A 14980-nucleotide genomic window follows, 5' to 3' on the forward strand; every position below is an offset into this window, starting at 1 on the left:
TGAATGCTTTGCACCCACAAGTAGTCTCTGAGCTTGATTCTCTGAACTGGCTTACAGCCACATTCTTCTGCCTTATCTCTTCGTTTGAGTTTCTTTAGCTTTCTCTCTCCGCATTCCCAACCACAGAAACCTACTTAGTCTTTCCTTATTATTCGAACCTGAAAAGCATTTGAGCTTTGTGGCAAGGATCTTAAGAAAGAATTTGTGGGATTAGGGCCACTGCTTGACTAGATCACCGTGGCATAGGCAGTCGTTACTTGTTCCTGGCTTGAAGGGCGGCTTTCCACACTTACTTGTGGATTTGATGAATATACAAGCAGAATCCTTCCTGACATCTCCCAGGGAACTACGAATCCCAGACGCGGTTGCAGGGAACGTCGGCGGGCGCGGCGACGCAAGGGGGCGTGGCAAGGCCGGGGGAGGGGGCGTCCTGCGGGCGGCTGGAGGCTGCGGGTTGGGGAGGCTCTGGAACCCGGGGTGGGAGTGAAACGCGAGGTGAGCGGAGCCGCCGAAGGAGGGGGACCGGCTGCCGGGCGCCCCGGTCCATGGAGCGGGGTAAGATGGCGGAGGCAGAGAGCCTGGAGACTGCGGCGGAGCACGAGCGGATCCTGCGGGAGATCGAGAGCACCGACACGGCCTGCATCGGGCCCACGCTCAGGTATCCCGGGGGCCGGGGCTACCCGCGGGCGGGCACCAGCCGGACTGGGGGCCCACTCCCTCGGGCTGCGCGTCCGGCCGGCTACCCGCAGGGCCAGCGCGGGCCGCTCCCTGGGAGACCCGGGAGAGCGACCTCCACCCTCGGCGAGGCGGGTCACCCTCGCAGCCCCGCCGTGGGGTCCTTTCCCGGTCTCCGTCCTCCACAGCCCGGTCCCCTTGGAGGCAGCCCCTGCCGCGCTCCTCCCTGCGAGCGAGCCGGACCGACGGTGGCTTTTATCAGATCTTTCCCCGAGGACATCACCCTTCTCTCCCTCCGACTCCAGCCGCGTCCTGCCCCAAACCTAAGCCCTGCTCTTCAGACGGCACAGAATTTCCCCCCGTGATCTGTTGCTCGGAAATTGAACCCTTGCCTCCTTAAAATCACAGCCACTTCTCAGAAATGAGTTCCTGGAAATCCTGGGCCTGGAAGGAAGTTTCCCTCAACCCGTGCCCCTCTCCTGGGACCGGGTGCTGCCGGAACTCTGTCAGTAGGACGACCTCTCCCAAAGCTGCAGCTTTCTGGTGCTGTCACTGCCCAGAGCAGGTTGCCCCTCTCAGCCCCGCTACCGTTGCTTTGCCCCGACACCTCCGTTTATTTGGAGATGTCAAAAGAAACCCCCACCCTCTTCAATTTACTTAACAAAACTTAGGTATCATTTACAGCATAGTGAAAGACATTGTATCAAGCAGTTTACAAATGTAACTTATTCAAAACACAAACAATCCTGTTAGGTACTATTGTTACCTTCATTTTACAGACAAGGCACAAAGAGGTTAAGTGACTTGCCCGAGGTTACTGAGACAATAAAGTCGGGGAGTTGAGGTTCCTACTCAGGCAGTCTGAATCCGGAGTCCGTGTCCTGCACTGCAGCTGTTCCGCCTCGATTGGGATTACCATCCACCTGGCTTTGTTAATTACTCACAGAGCCCGATTCCGAGCTACCTTTCCCTTTTCCCTCAGTTTACTAGAGCCTTAGAAGTAACTCATCTTCCTCCTTCCTCTGGTACCCTCTGATCTCCTTGTCAACAGATGGATAATTGTCTTACCCACAGTACACAGTCTTGGGTTACTGCTTCTCCCTTCAAAGAAGAGTTACAGTATTACTCACTGCTTTGCTTTTTTGGGGAGAGTTCCTCATGAAATAGTGTTTGAAGGTGGGACAAGCTGGAGACTTTACATCTCCACCTGCACAGCTTCCTTCTCCAGAGCACATTGTTAGCACAATGAGCTATATACCCTTGAACATGACACTGCCTAGTAGTTTGCTAGTGAGTTATGATCGTGACCATAATGGTCCTCTCTTTATCCCTTGACTTGAGCTCTTTAGAGTAAAGGATCCTCATTCATTATCCTTTAGAAAAACCAAAGGCTACTTACTAGTATTATGAGTGTATTATTAATGGTTATTAATATTTAGTTCTCATAAAACAAGATGTTATTAGGGTTACTGAGCATGCTGTTTCAGTATTCTACTAAGAAATTTGGCTGCCAAACTGCAATTGGCAGGCAGGCAAAGTCTGCACTGGAGCAGTTAGGATTACCAGAGTTTTTAGGAGGAATTCTTCCTCAGACACCGTCAATGCCTTGAGTTGGTTGTGGTTTCCCATTGCTGTAGTTCTTGGCTTATAGAATAAATGGCTTTAATTCCGTGCTGTCGAGTTTAGTTTGTTGATTTGTTATGTTAACCCTCCACCAAATAGTAATGCCTGTTTTTATCAACTGAATTTTGGCTTATAATTTTCAAGTATCTTAATATAAGAACATGTGCGTGATGGTTCAAATACAAGTTACTCATTCTTCCTAAAATTTGCTTCTTTCACTGAGTTCTACTGAGTTCTTTTCTCACTGGAAAGTCGGGGTTTATGGGGGTAGTTTAATTGAGAGATCTTTTGCCCTAAATGGACATAGTAAAAAAAGGGGGGGACGAGGTTTGAGAACCTCTGTGCATCCTATCAGTTCTAGTTGCTTTTCCAGACTCCCTGCGTCTTTTGCAGAGAACCCTAAACCTACTGTCAGACCCAAGATCCAATCACTTGAACATTCTAAAATGCAAGTGGTACCCACTGTCTTTGTCTTTAGTGTAGCCTGTCCCTGCCCATAACCATCGCTGATGATCTCACCGTTTTTAAATCCCATTCAGACAGCAGCATGCACGGACTTGATGTTTCAGATCCCATGCTTTGCCCCAGATGCACTTCCATCATCATAATGTCCTGTTTTTCCATCACAACCATTAACCAGGTTTGATGAAAGCAGTAGGTTCTCTTCCCTAACTTGACCCTTCACTGTAAATCTCAAACTCCTCTACTTCCCTTCATAGTCTTCCCTCTTTATTTCATCTTTTGAAAGTAGCATTTTTTTAAGGCACCCAATTCTTAGCTGTTCCTGAGTTAGGTTTTGTAATGGAAGAGGAATGAGAGAACAGAGAGTAACAGCAAATTGATGGCAGATATAAGATTAGTATGTCCATCCCCCGAATTTTTGCTCTTCACAAAAATCCACCTGGCTACTTTTGCCTAACAAGACTCTTTCCTTTGCCAACTACTACTTGTAAATCATCACTTACTTTCTTTCCCGGTATAACAAATTGTTCTTCTAGTCTTATTCTTTTTTGCTGAGGAGCCACAGTGGCTTGACTTTGTCATTATATAACTGCCCTTATTTTAATCTCAAACAATCATGCAGTGTGAGTCAGCTCCCATACATCGTAAGGGAGTGCCTCTCCTTTTTCACTGTGGTTCTGAAAGGTCCAGGCGTATCTCGCACATAGAGGCTGTTGCCTAGCAAAATCTTTTGGGAAAGCAGCCATTTCTTTCTTCTCTGTCTTAAAAATTATTTTGTTAGTTGCAAGTCTTGATTTTTGCAGATGAGGAAAGAGGCCCATAAGATGTTGGGGCTGTCTTGTTTTTAAAGTATTAATATTGATTCCAGTTTGTAGCACTAATGCTAAAATATTGATTGCAAATCACCGACGCACAATACCTCCCTATTTCAGTTTTCAAATTCCATCTCTGTATTTTTAGTTTTCTCTCATGTTGCTTATTTCAGTAGGTCATTTCCTCAGTTTCTCTCTAGATAACAGCAGTTAACATTCATTTTTAATTACTGTTTCAGATTTTCTTTTTAAACTTAAATTTGTTGAAGGAACATTGGTTAATAACACTCTATAAATTTCAGATGTACAACATTATAATTTGATATCTGTACTATATTGTGTGCTTATCACCCAAAGTCTCGTTTCCTTTCATTATCATATAAACTGTTTAATTTAACATTGAAATACCATATCTTTTAAAATAGATTTATTGGGATACAATTCATATACTATATAGTTCACCCATTTAAAGTGCACAATTCAGTGGTGTTTAGTGTACTCACAGTTGTGCAAAAATCACCATAATCTGATTCTGGAGCAGTTCCATCCCTCCAAAAAGAAACCCTATACCTGTTAGCCATCACTTTTCATTCCGTCTCCCCTTCCTCCCCAGGCAATCACTGTTCTTGCTGTATTTATGGGTTTGCATATTCTGGACTTTTGTGTAAATGGAATCATACAGTTTATTTTTCTTTGTGACCAAGTGTAATGTTTTCAGGGTTCATCTGTGTGGTAGATTGTATCAATACTTCATTTCTTTTCATTGCTGAATAAGTATTCCATTGTGTGGATATCACACATTTATTCATCAGGTGATGGACATTTGGGTCATTTCCATGTTGGGACTGTTATGAACAATGCTATGAATAATTTGTGTACTAGTTTTTTGGTGGGTATATGTTTTCATTTTTCTGGCATATATACCTAGGAGTGGAATTTCTAGATTAATGGGTAACTCTGTGTTTAACACTTTGGGAAATTGTCAAACTGTTTTTCAAAATGTCTGTATCATTTTACCTGCCAACCAGCAATATATGAGGGTTCCAGTTTCTTCATATCATTGTCAGCAGCTACTATTGTCTTTTTTATTTTAGCCATTATAGATGTGGTATTGTATCTCACTATAGCTTTGTTGTGCATTTCCCTAATGGCTAAACTTTTCATGTGATTATTTGTTATTTATCTTTGGAGAAATGTGTATTCAGATCCTTGGCTCAGTTTTTGATTGGGTTATTTGTCTTTTAATTGTTGAGTTATAAGTGTTCTTTATATGGTCAGTCTCTTACCAGATATGCAATTTGCAAATACTTTTTTCTATTGTATGTGCTGTCTCTTTTCTTTCTTTTTTATTTTTTCTTTTATTTTAATTTTTAATATGCCCTTTGATTGAACATGATAGCTTTGTTGGGTAGAGCAATTTTGTTGGTCCCTGATTTTCATGACTTTCAGTATTTCTTGCTAATCTCTTCTAGCCTGCAAAGTTTCTTTTGAAAAATCAGCTGACAGTCTCATGGGAACTCCTCTGTAGGTAACTGATTGCTTTTCTCTTGCTGTTTTTAAGATTCTCTCCTTATCTTTAATCTTTGGCATATTAATTATGATGTGTCTTAGAATGGGCCTCTTTGGCTCATTTCTTGTGAGATTCGCATCTTGTTTGGGACTCTTGTGCTTCCTGGACTTGCGTGTCTAATTCCTTCACCAAATTAGGGAAGTTTTCTTTCATTCTTTTTTCAAATAGATTTCCAGTTTCTTGCTCTTTGTCTTCTACTTCTGGTACCCCTGGCATGCAAATGTTGGAACCCTTGAAATTGTTCTACAGGCTCATTACTCTACCCTCGGTTTTTTTTTAGATTCTTTCTTCTCCTTTTCTTCTTCTTCATTGTTTTTTGCTTCCTTATGTTCCAAATCATTGATTTGATTCTTGGCTTTGTTCACTCTATTGTTGTTTTTCCATACATTGTTCTTTGTTTCAATTAGTGTATCCTTTGTTTTTGACTTGATCTTTTTCATCCGGTTGTTGAGGTCCTCACTAAGTTCCTTGAGCATCCTTATAACCAGTGTTTTGAACGCCGCATCTGATAGATTGCTTATCTCCATTTCATTTAGCTCTTTTTCTGGAGTTTTGACCTCTTCTTTCATTTGGGCCATGTTTCTTTGTCTTCGCATTTTGGCAGCCTCCCTGTGTTTGTTTCTATGTATTAGGTAAGGCTGCTTTGACTCTGTCTTGATAACATGGCCTAATGTGGTAGGTGTCCTGTGGGGACAGACTCCTCTATCTCCCAAGCTGGGTACTCAAGGTGCACCCTTCATGTGGTCTGAGTACATTCTTCTCTTGTAGTTGAGCCTTGATTGTCATTGGCAGGTCAGTGGGAGGGATTTAGCCAGGCCAGTCAGCTGCAAGGACTGTCTGTGACCACTGACCACCAACTTGCACCCTCTATGGAGGATCAGCTGTGCAGGGGCAGGGTGGTGGTCCTCTGACATGGTCTGTAGCTGTCCACTGGATGCACATGCTCTGGGGCTTCCTGGGTGGTGCAGGCCACGCTCAGTCCCTACCTGTGTTTGCCTGGGACCACCCTGCATGAGCCACCAAGCCATCTGCAGATGGCTGCTACTTGTTCTGGGCTTGGAGATTCCCAGATGTGGCCAAACTATGAATCTAGGCTGTTTGCTGCTAATGTCAGGCCTGGGGCCACTTGCCAAGAGGTATTGGGCCTGGGATTTACTGAGGCCTGCTGTTGCTTGTTTGGGAGAATTGAGGAAGTTGTGAAACATGAGATAAGACCAGCATTTTGTATGAAAAAGCCACTGTTAACAGCTTGTGTGGACCCATAAGTTGGGTGGGGTAGGCAGTTTTAACCAGGTTGGTGCAGTCTCAGATACAGAACCTGCCTGTCGGCTCTGTGGCTTTGGGGGTGGGGCATTTAGAAAAGGAAAAATGGCTTCTGCCTGCCTTTCTGTCTGGGAGAAAGCTGTCCCCCAGCTCTTGCCTTGTTCCAGACACTTCAGTTTTTCCCTCTGTGCCACTGGTGCCTTTCAAGCTGCTACCCTGGTGCTGGAGCTCAGAGGGAGTGAGTCTGAGTAAGTCCGTGTGTCGGTTCTTTAAGGGGAACTGCTTGGACTCCAGAAGTTAATTCCACTGTTTCAATCCCTGCTGGTTTTTGCAGCCAGAAGTTATGGGGACTTTTTTCTGCCACTGGAACCCTGGGCTGGGAAGCCTTGTGTGGGGCTGGGACTCCTTGCTCCTGAGATATCCCTCCCAAAGTTTTAGCCACCACATGTGGTTGTGCGACCAGCCTATTACATGTCTGCACCCCTCCCGCAGTCTGGATGGATGTGGTTACTTTAATTCCATAGTTGTTGGACTTGCATTCAACCTGGTTTCTGACAATTCTGAGTGATGGTGGTTCTGTAGATTTGTTGTAATTTTGATGTGGTTGTGAGAGGAGATGAGCCATGTTTACCTGTGCTGCCATCTGACTGGAAGTCCCCTTTCTTTTTTCTTTCTTGATGGTATCATTTTTTGCACAAACATTTTTAATTTTGATGTAGTTCAGTTTATCTATTTTTAATTTTTTTGCTCGTACTTTTGGTTTATCTAGGAAGCCTTCACTTAACCCAAGACCATGAAGATTTACTCATCTGTTTTTTTCTAAGAGTTTTATAATTCTGTCTCTTACATTAAGGTCTGTGACCCATTTTGAGTTAACTTTTGTGTCTAGTAGAAGAGTGTCCAGTTTCATTCCTTTACTATCCTGTTGCCGTTCCGTTGCTATCCACTTGTTGTAGCACCATTTGCTGAGTGCCCTCTTTCATGATTTTGAAGATTTTAGTTATTCATTTTTACAGAGAGGGGAAGGGAGGGAGAAAGGGAGGAAGAGAAACACTGAATTGTGTGAGAGCAACACCCATTGGTTGCCTGTCACAGTGTCCCCAACTGGGGACACGGCCTGCAATCTGGGCATATTCTCTGACCCAGGATTGAATCCGGAGAGCTTTGGTTTGCCGGACGATGCCCAAACCACTGAGACACCACACCAGTCAGGGCGAGTGCCCTCTTTCCTAATCAGATATATTCCTGGTTGATTTATCCTGACCTTTTTACCTTGTTATTTTTATTTCTTATTTGTGGTAGAAATCTAATAGTCAAGACCCAGTCATTGTGTTTATTTGACTTTGCTCTTCAGCCTGACTCCCCTTGAGTGTTCTCATCCAGGAAGAATTTTGCTCTAATGTTTTCAGCTAATGGTTTTCTCTAGCGCAATTGCTGCCTTCCATTCTGAGGTCCTCTGTTATAATGAGAATGATGCGATTGCTGTTTGATCTTAGTGAAGCGTTTACTTTAGGGACTGATTGTTTACTTTAGGGACCTATGGAATTGGTTTGTGTCATACTACCCAGTCTTAAGATTAACATAAAGTATATTGACAATACAATCTTATCTGGTTAGTTATTTGTGCTGTGAAAACATTATGTCAACCTTATACAATTTTGGAAACTGCTAAAAAATTTCTTATAATCTTATAACACAGCTGCTCTTGTTTTGATGCATTTCCTTCCAGACCTTTGCCTTATGTATTTTGTTTTTACAAAGCTGTACTTTCTCACTATTGGTCCATGCTTGGACTTCTTTAATCGATTAATTATTTTTATAAGCAACTTACCACCTCAGTGGGCAATTTTTTCCTCATTTATAAGATGGGGATGATGCCATTTATATTGTTGGAACAGTTATTTTAAAAAAAGGAGTTTTGCATTCTTCACACTACCTGTTAGGTAGTAGTCACTTGGGTATTATGAGTCCTCTTCCGCCTTTTGTTTGCTTTGTGACCTTACGTATTTCTGTTTTTGGAGTTATGGTAGTTTAGTGGTCCTTGGCCTTTTTTTTTTTTTTGCCTGTACTCTCATATATGAGGGATGTAATAATCAACAGTAATGAGACCCTGGGAGTGCTTATTTTGAGACAGAGTGGAGAATGGAGGATCAGAAGCAAATTTGTAAAGCCCCTCAGGTGAGTCTGGTATTCTTCACGCAATCATTGAGGGGAAAGAAATGACCTCTCATTGCTGAGTACTAGTTTTTTTTAGTAGTATTACCTTTTAAGAATCATAGTCTTGTGTTTTAATTATAAATGTGAGATAATGACTTTGAAAAAGGTTAAGAGACAGACAGCAATAAACTTAATCCTACCATCCTTTTACAACTCATAGGTTTGTATATTTCTTTTTAACTTTTTTCATATGCATTTTATTACATTAGGTATTAGTAGAGTATTATCATTTTATGTCTTACCTTTTTTAGTTAGCATGTTATATACAGTTTCATAGTTTGTTATATATTTTATAGCTATATCATTAAAACCTTTTTATTTATTGACTTGAGAGAGAGAGAAACAAGCATCTTTTTGTCATTTCACTTATTACTTGCATTAATTGGTTGCTTCTTGTGTGTGCCCTGACCATGGAATGAACCTGCAACCTTGGCATATCAGTGATGATGCTCTAACCCACTGAATTATGTAGCCAGGATAAAGCCAGCTGTATCATTTAGTGGCTTTATTCATTCATTATGTTTTTTCATTCATGAGTTAATTTAGTCATTCATTCAACAAATACTTATTGAGCAACTTCTTTTTTTTTAAAGATTTTATTTCTTTATCTTTAGAGAAGAGGGGAAGGAGAGAGGGAGAGAAATACCAGTGTATGGTTGACTCTCATGCATTCCCTGCTGGGAACTGGCCTGCAACCCAGGCATGTGCCCTGACTGGGAATGGAACTGCAATCATCTGGTTCGCAGGCCCGCACTCAATCCACTGAGCTACACCAGCCAGGGCTTATTGAGCAACTTCTATGTATTAGATACTCTTCCAGGCTCTGGGATACAGCAAGAAACAAAACATACAAATATTGTCCTTATGGACCTTGTGTTCTAGTGGCACACTCACAGAATAAACAGATGTGGAGTAATGCTATTAGTGATTAGCATTACATATTGCTTTGATTAGGTGGTTAGAAAAAGTTCTGGCAGAGGTTTGAAGACAGTGAAAGAACAAACCATGTGGTTCTAGGGGCAATCTCAGACTGAGGGCACAGTGTCAAGGTCCCTGGGAGAAGCATGAAGGTGGGAGGCGATGGAAGGAGAGTAGTCAGGGTCCAGGTCATGTTGACTAAGAACAGGCTGATTTTCCTCCAGCTGTTATGGGAATGCACAGGAGAGCTTTGAGCACAAAGGGGCCATGCTCTAAGTTATATGAAACAAGAAACAATCTGGCTGCTGTGTGGGGACAGTAAGAGAAGAAACAGGGAAATTGTCCAAGGGATATTTGCAAGTAATAAGATGCAAGAAGATAATTGTGGCAATAAGGTGTGGAGGAGAAGATGATGAGAAATAGTTAGATTTAGAATATATTTTGAAAATAGAGGCAAAAGATGGATAATTTATGGGTATTAAAGAATGAAGGCCCTGGCTGGTGTAGCTCAGTGGATTAAGCTAGGGCCTGCGAACCACACAATCACGGTTCGATTCCCAGTCAGGGCACATGCCTGGGTTGCAGGCCAGTTCCCGGTTCCCGGCAGGGGACCCACAAGAGGCAACCATACATTGATATTTCTCTCCCTCTCTTCTTCCCTTCCCCTCTAAAGATAAATAAATAAAATCTTTGGAAAAAAAAGAATGAAGGAAGTTAAGGATGATTCTAAGGGTCTTAGACTAAGTAACTGAGTAAGTGGTGGTACCATTTACTGGAATAGGAAATAAAGAAGAACTTTATTTGTCTTCATAGCACTCACTACTGCCTGACATAAGTGATTTTCGATTATATCCTCCACTGGATCGTGTAGTCCGGGAGAGGAGGGATTTTGTTTCTTTTGTTCGCTGCTGTATTTTGAGAACCTAAAGAGTGCCTGGCATATAGTGGGTGCTCAATAAGTATGTGTTGAATGTATTATGAACTGTTAATTATCTGGGTTCATTAACTGACTTGTGAATTAACTGTCTTAAAATATGACTAGGCTTAAAAAATAACACTGCTGAAAATCTTAAGAATGTGAACATATTAGAATTACCTATAACTTTATAGTCCTTCCTTCTTTTTGTCAACCCAAAGCATATGTGTGACCCCTAAACCCTGTCATCCTTTTGCAGTGTGTCAAAGGTCTGCAAATTTAAGTGTGATCAATCTAGTGATTAGAATGTTACAATCTAAGTGTATGTTGTATAAATAAAGCTTAGAATTGGCAAAAAGTTAAAATTGTACATTTGGGAGAAGGGGGTGGGTAGTGTTAAATGTTTTATTACTATATGGATTGGGAGAATGAGATTTTTTTGTGGTTTGATGAAGATAAGTTAGGGTTTTTAAAAAGATTTTATTCATTTATCTTTAGAGGAGAAGGGAAGGAGAGAGGGAGAGAAATATCATTGTATGGTGTCTCTCATGCATCCCCTGCTGGGAACTGGCCTGCAACCCAGGCATGTGCCCTGACTGGGAATCGAACCGTGATCCTCTGGTTTGCAGGCCCGCGCTCAATCCACTGAGCTACACCAGCCAGGGCTTTGGGTTTTGTTTTAATAACTTTATTGAGTTGTCAAGCAAATTGAAAAAAATGAAAAGCTGCAAAAAACCCTCTGTAGCTGATAAGACAGTGCTGATTAGGTTCAATCAGCAGTGGGCTCTCTGTCTAATTTTATTTGAGCTGAATAAAAAGTTTTCTTTGAAGCTCTTCCTTTGGAAGGTTATTCTGATGTGTTATGTGATTAATTAGATTCAAATCACAGAAAAAATAATAGTTACAGAGAGAAATTAAATGGAAGTGTAGCATTTGGCACTTACGCTGATTCTGAATTTCAAGAGTTTGTTGTCTTCAGATCAAATATTTTATGCTTGTGGAACTAGTCTGGAAATCTTATGTAATACAACTTTGAAAATAAGAAATGAATAGATGGGAGGAGGTTGAGGGTAGAGGGGTTGATCAAAAAAGAAAAAGAACTCACGGACATGGACAACAGTATAGTGATCGTCGGGAGGAGGGGTGGAGGTGGGAGAGGGTATAAGGGGGATAAATGGGAATGCAAAAAAAAAACAATAAAACAAACAAACAAACAAACCCTATTTGCCTTGTCCGGTGTGGCTCATTTGGTTGGAGCATTGTCTCATAACCGAAATGTTGTGGATTTGATCCCCAGTCAGGGCACATACCTAGGCTGCAGGTTCAATCCCAGGTGTGGGTGCACACGGTCCCCCGTTCTGGTGCATACCGAAGGCAACCAATTGATGTTTCTCTCTTACATCGATGTTTCTCTCCATTCCTCTCTCCCTAAAAGCAAGGGAAAAAATGTCCTTGGGTGAGAATTAAAAAAGAACTATTAAAAAATGAATAGGTAAACTATCTTTATTTGTCTGGGTTTGAAATGGTTCATTTAAAAAAATGGAAAGAAGCCCTGGCTGGTGTAGCTCAGTGGATTGAGCGCGGGCCTGCGAACCACACAATCGTGGTTTGATTCCCAGTCAGGGCACATGCCTGGGTTGCAGGCCAGTTCCCAGCAGGGAATGCATGAGAGTCAACCATACATTGATATTTCTCTCCTTCTCTCCTTCCCTTCCTCTCTAAAGATAAATAAATAAAATCTTTAAAAAAATGGAAAGTAAAGGATATAAACCATAGATCTAATAAATACATTTTTCTTTCATTCCCTCTGTTTCTTCATTTTACTAATTTGTTGTGTATTCTTCTGTTGTGGTTTTTATGCAAACATAAGCATATAAAATTTTATTTTCTCCCCCTTTTTACAAAATAAGTAGTATACTGTTTACATAGTTCTGTAGCGTAGTTTTTTACTCAGCATATTTTGGAAATTAGTATGCAGAGATTTTCCTTATTCTTTTTTACAGCTGCAGAGTATTTCGTTTTGTAAATATACCATGGTTTACTCAACCAATCCCCTGTTTCTGTGAACTTGGGTTATTTTCAGTCTTTTCCTGTACAAAATAACATAGCACTTAATAACCTTGAATATTTGTCATTTCTTATTTATATTTCATACTGTATCTGTAGGATAGATTCCCAGAAGAGGGAATGCTGGTAAATTATTCATGTACCTGTAGTTTGGCAGGTATTAATCTCTGTGGAGGTTGTGACATTTTGCTCTCTCCGAACAGTCTGTGAAATTGCTCCTTTCTCTATAGCTTTTGTGATAGCGTATGTATTAGTCTTTTGAGTTTTTGCCAATATGGTAAATGATAAATGGGATTTTGATGTAATTTTCATTTATACTTTTCTTATTATGAGTGCAGCTGAATATCTCTTTATGTAGAAAGGCTTTTTGTGTATCTTTGCGTGTGTGTGTGTACGTTCATGTTCTTTGCTGATGTTTCTATAAAGTTTTCTTTTTGATTTGGGAGCCCCAGTACAGAACCTTTGACAGTTATGCTTTGTATAAATAAACATGCCAGGAGTCTACAGATTGAAATGAGCTGTTACTACTAAAACAAAGAAACCATTGTTTTTAAGGAATGAAAGCTTCAAACCTGCCTTTCCATTGTTTTAGTCATAAAGGGACATGAATAAATACACATTTTTTAAAGAACTTCTAAGAATTTTGTACTAGGAGGCTGTAATAATTTGAAATCAGAAATTTTTGGGGGGAATGCAGTAGTATTAGATAATTGTGCTTCACATACAAATAAAAGTCTTGACAAATCCGAGGATTTCAACATTTAAATAATTTTTTACTTTAAAATGTTATGGCATGGCCCTGGCCAGGTATCTCAGTTTGGTTAGAGCATTGTCCCGGTACGCCAAGATTGCGGGATCCATCCCTTATCAGGGCACAATGAATGCATAAAATAATGCATTCTCAATGAATGCATAAAATAAGTGTAATAACAAATCGACATTTCCTTTTCTTCCTCTCCCTAATATCAATAAATAAAATGTTATGGCATGTATTCTTAAGTTTACATCATTGCTAGCATCAACATGATTAGCATATGCATTAGTTGCAAAAAGTTAAAAGGGCATTTCTTTAGTATGATTTGGGAAACAGTTTAGAATTTAGATCATATTTATGACATAGTTTTAGTTTCTAATATGATATATATGAATATTAATTAGGTCATTGGGATAATAAAGATATTTTGGTCCTTTATATCATCGAAGTTATTGATTGTTTGTAGTATTTGCTAATGATGTAATAACTGATTTAATCACACACCCAAATCAAGCCTTCAACTGAAAGCAACTGAAGAGATAAAATTAGTAAGTGACTTATCTATGAAATGTGTGATTCTGAGTTGAGAAGTTGAGCAGTGATGACATTTTAAATTTGCTTGGGGGGTGGAAGCAAAAATAGTGATGGGGAGGAGTTAGTAGAAATTGAATTACACACATACACCCCCCCCTCCCTGAGCTTAAACACTTTGGGACATAAAGTGACTAATAGGTCATTTCTCAGAGGTGTCTGCTGTTGCTGTGGTGGAAAAGAGTGAAGCCATTTTTGCCACGTAGTAGTGTTTGTTGGAGTATTTAGAAAACAAGGAAGACAGTTACTCAAAGGTGGATCGATGTTGTATGGACTTTGTCCCAATATTTGAATTAAGGAGAGTTCAGCTAAGGAATAAACAACAGTAATAGAATATTTTAATATTTTGGCTATTTTTAACAAGCAATTTGTGATATTGCATATCTTTAAATTATATATATATCTAACATTTCTAAATGTTTGTAGAATGGTAAATGTTTTCCTTTAAATTGCATGTAACTTAACATTTATATTTTATACCACATTTTGATTTCTTTTTAAAAGTTTTTACTTATTTATTTTTAGAGAGAGGAGAAGGGAGAGAAACATCAATGTGTGATTGCCCCTTGAGCGCCCCCCTACTGGGGACCTGGCCTGCAACCCAGGCATATACCCTGACTGGGAATCAAACTGGCAACCCTTTGGTTCACAGGCCAGCACTCAATCCATGGAGCTACACCAGCAGGGCATATATTTTGACTATGTTTTTTTACAGGAGATTAATTTTGTCTTAATTCTGTTTTTTGGTATTTTCAATTTCCTTTCGTTTATTCTGGTTAATTGACAATTGACTAATATTTCTCTTCTCTAATTTTCCCCTTGCCTTGTTCTAGAAAGGAATTAGATAGCTTTAAAAATATATATTATTTAAAAAATACATGTAGTAGATGCATCAGAGGTGGTGAGGAAATTGGGGCAAAGGAAAACAAAGGCAGGAAGGAGTATATGAAGTCAAGATTGCGAGCAGTTAGAAGGTTCATGTTTGTAAACAGATCTTTGAGAACTTTTAGTATGTCCCAGAAGAATGCCTTTTTGATCCACCAGGAGGTATTGAGTCAGAGTGTAACTTCTTAGTGGGGAAGCCATAACTTACTGAACTCCAAAATGGAGAA

The 14980-nt window shown here is 40.4% G+C and overlaps 1 protein-coding gene across 3 annotated transcripts in view; it reads left to right on the forward strand.

Moving 5' to 3' along the window:
- The first annotated feature begins 448 nt into the window (after window positions 1-448).
- The window catches only part of EXOC6B (exocyst complex component 6B), a 584426-nt gene continuing 569894 nt past the window's right edge, over window positions 449-14980 (forward strand). For all 3 annotated transcript variants that reach the window (XM_037048101.1, XM_037048102.1, XM_037048103.1), the window contains exon 1: window positions 449-658. In XM_037048101.1, the coding sequence (XP_036903996.1) occupies window positions 546-658 (113 nt within the window). In that variant the 5' untranslated portion in view covers window positions 449-545. The remainder of the gene's footprint in view (window positions 659-14980) is intronic.

This window comes from Sturnira hondurensis, unplaced genomic scaffold (genome assembly GCF_014824575.4).
Source record: "Sturnira hondurensis isolate 20B ecotype Veracruz unplaced genomic scaffold, ASM1482457v3 Scaffold0006413, whole genome shotgun sequence".
NCBI lineage: Eukaryota > Metazoa > Chordata > Mammalia > Chiroptera > Phyllostomidae > Sturnira > Sturnira hondurensis.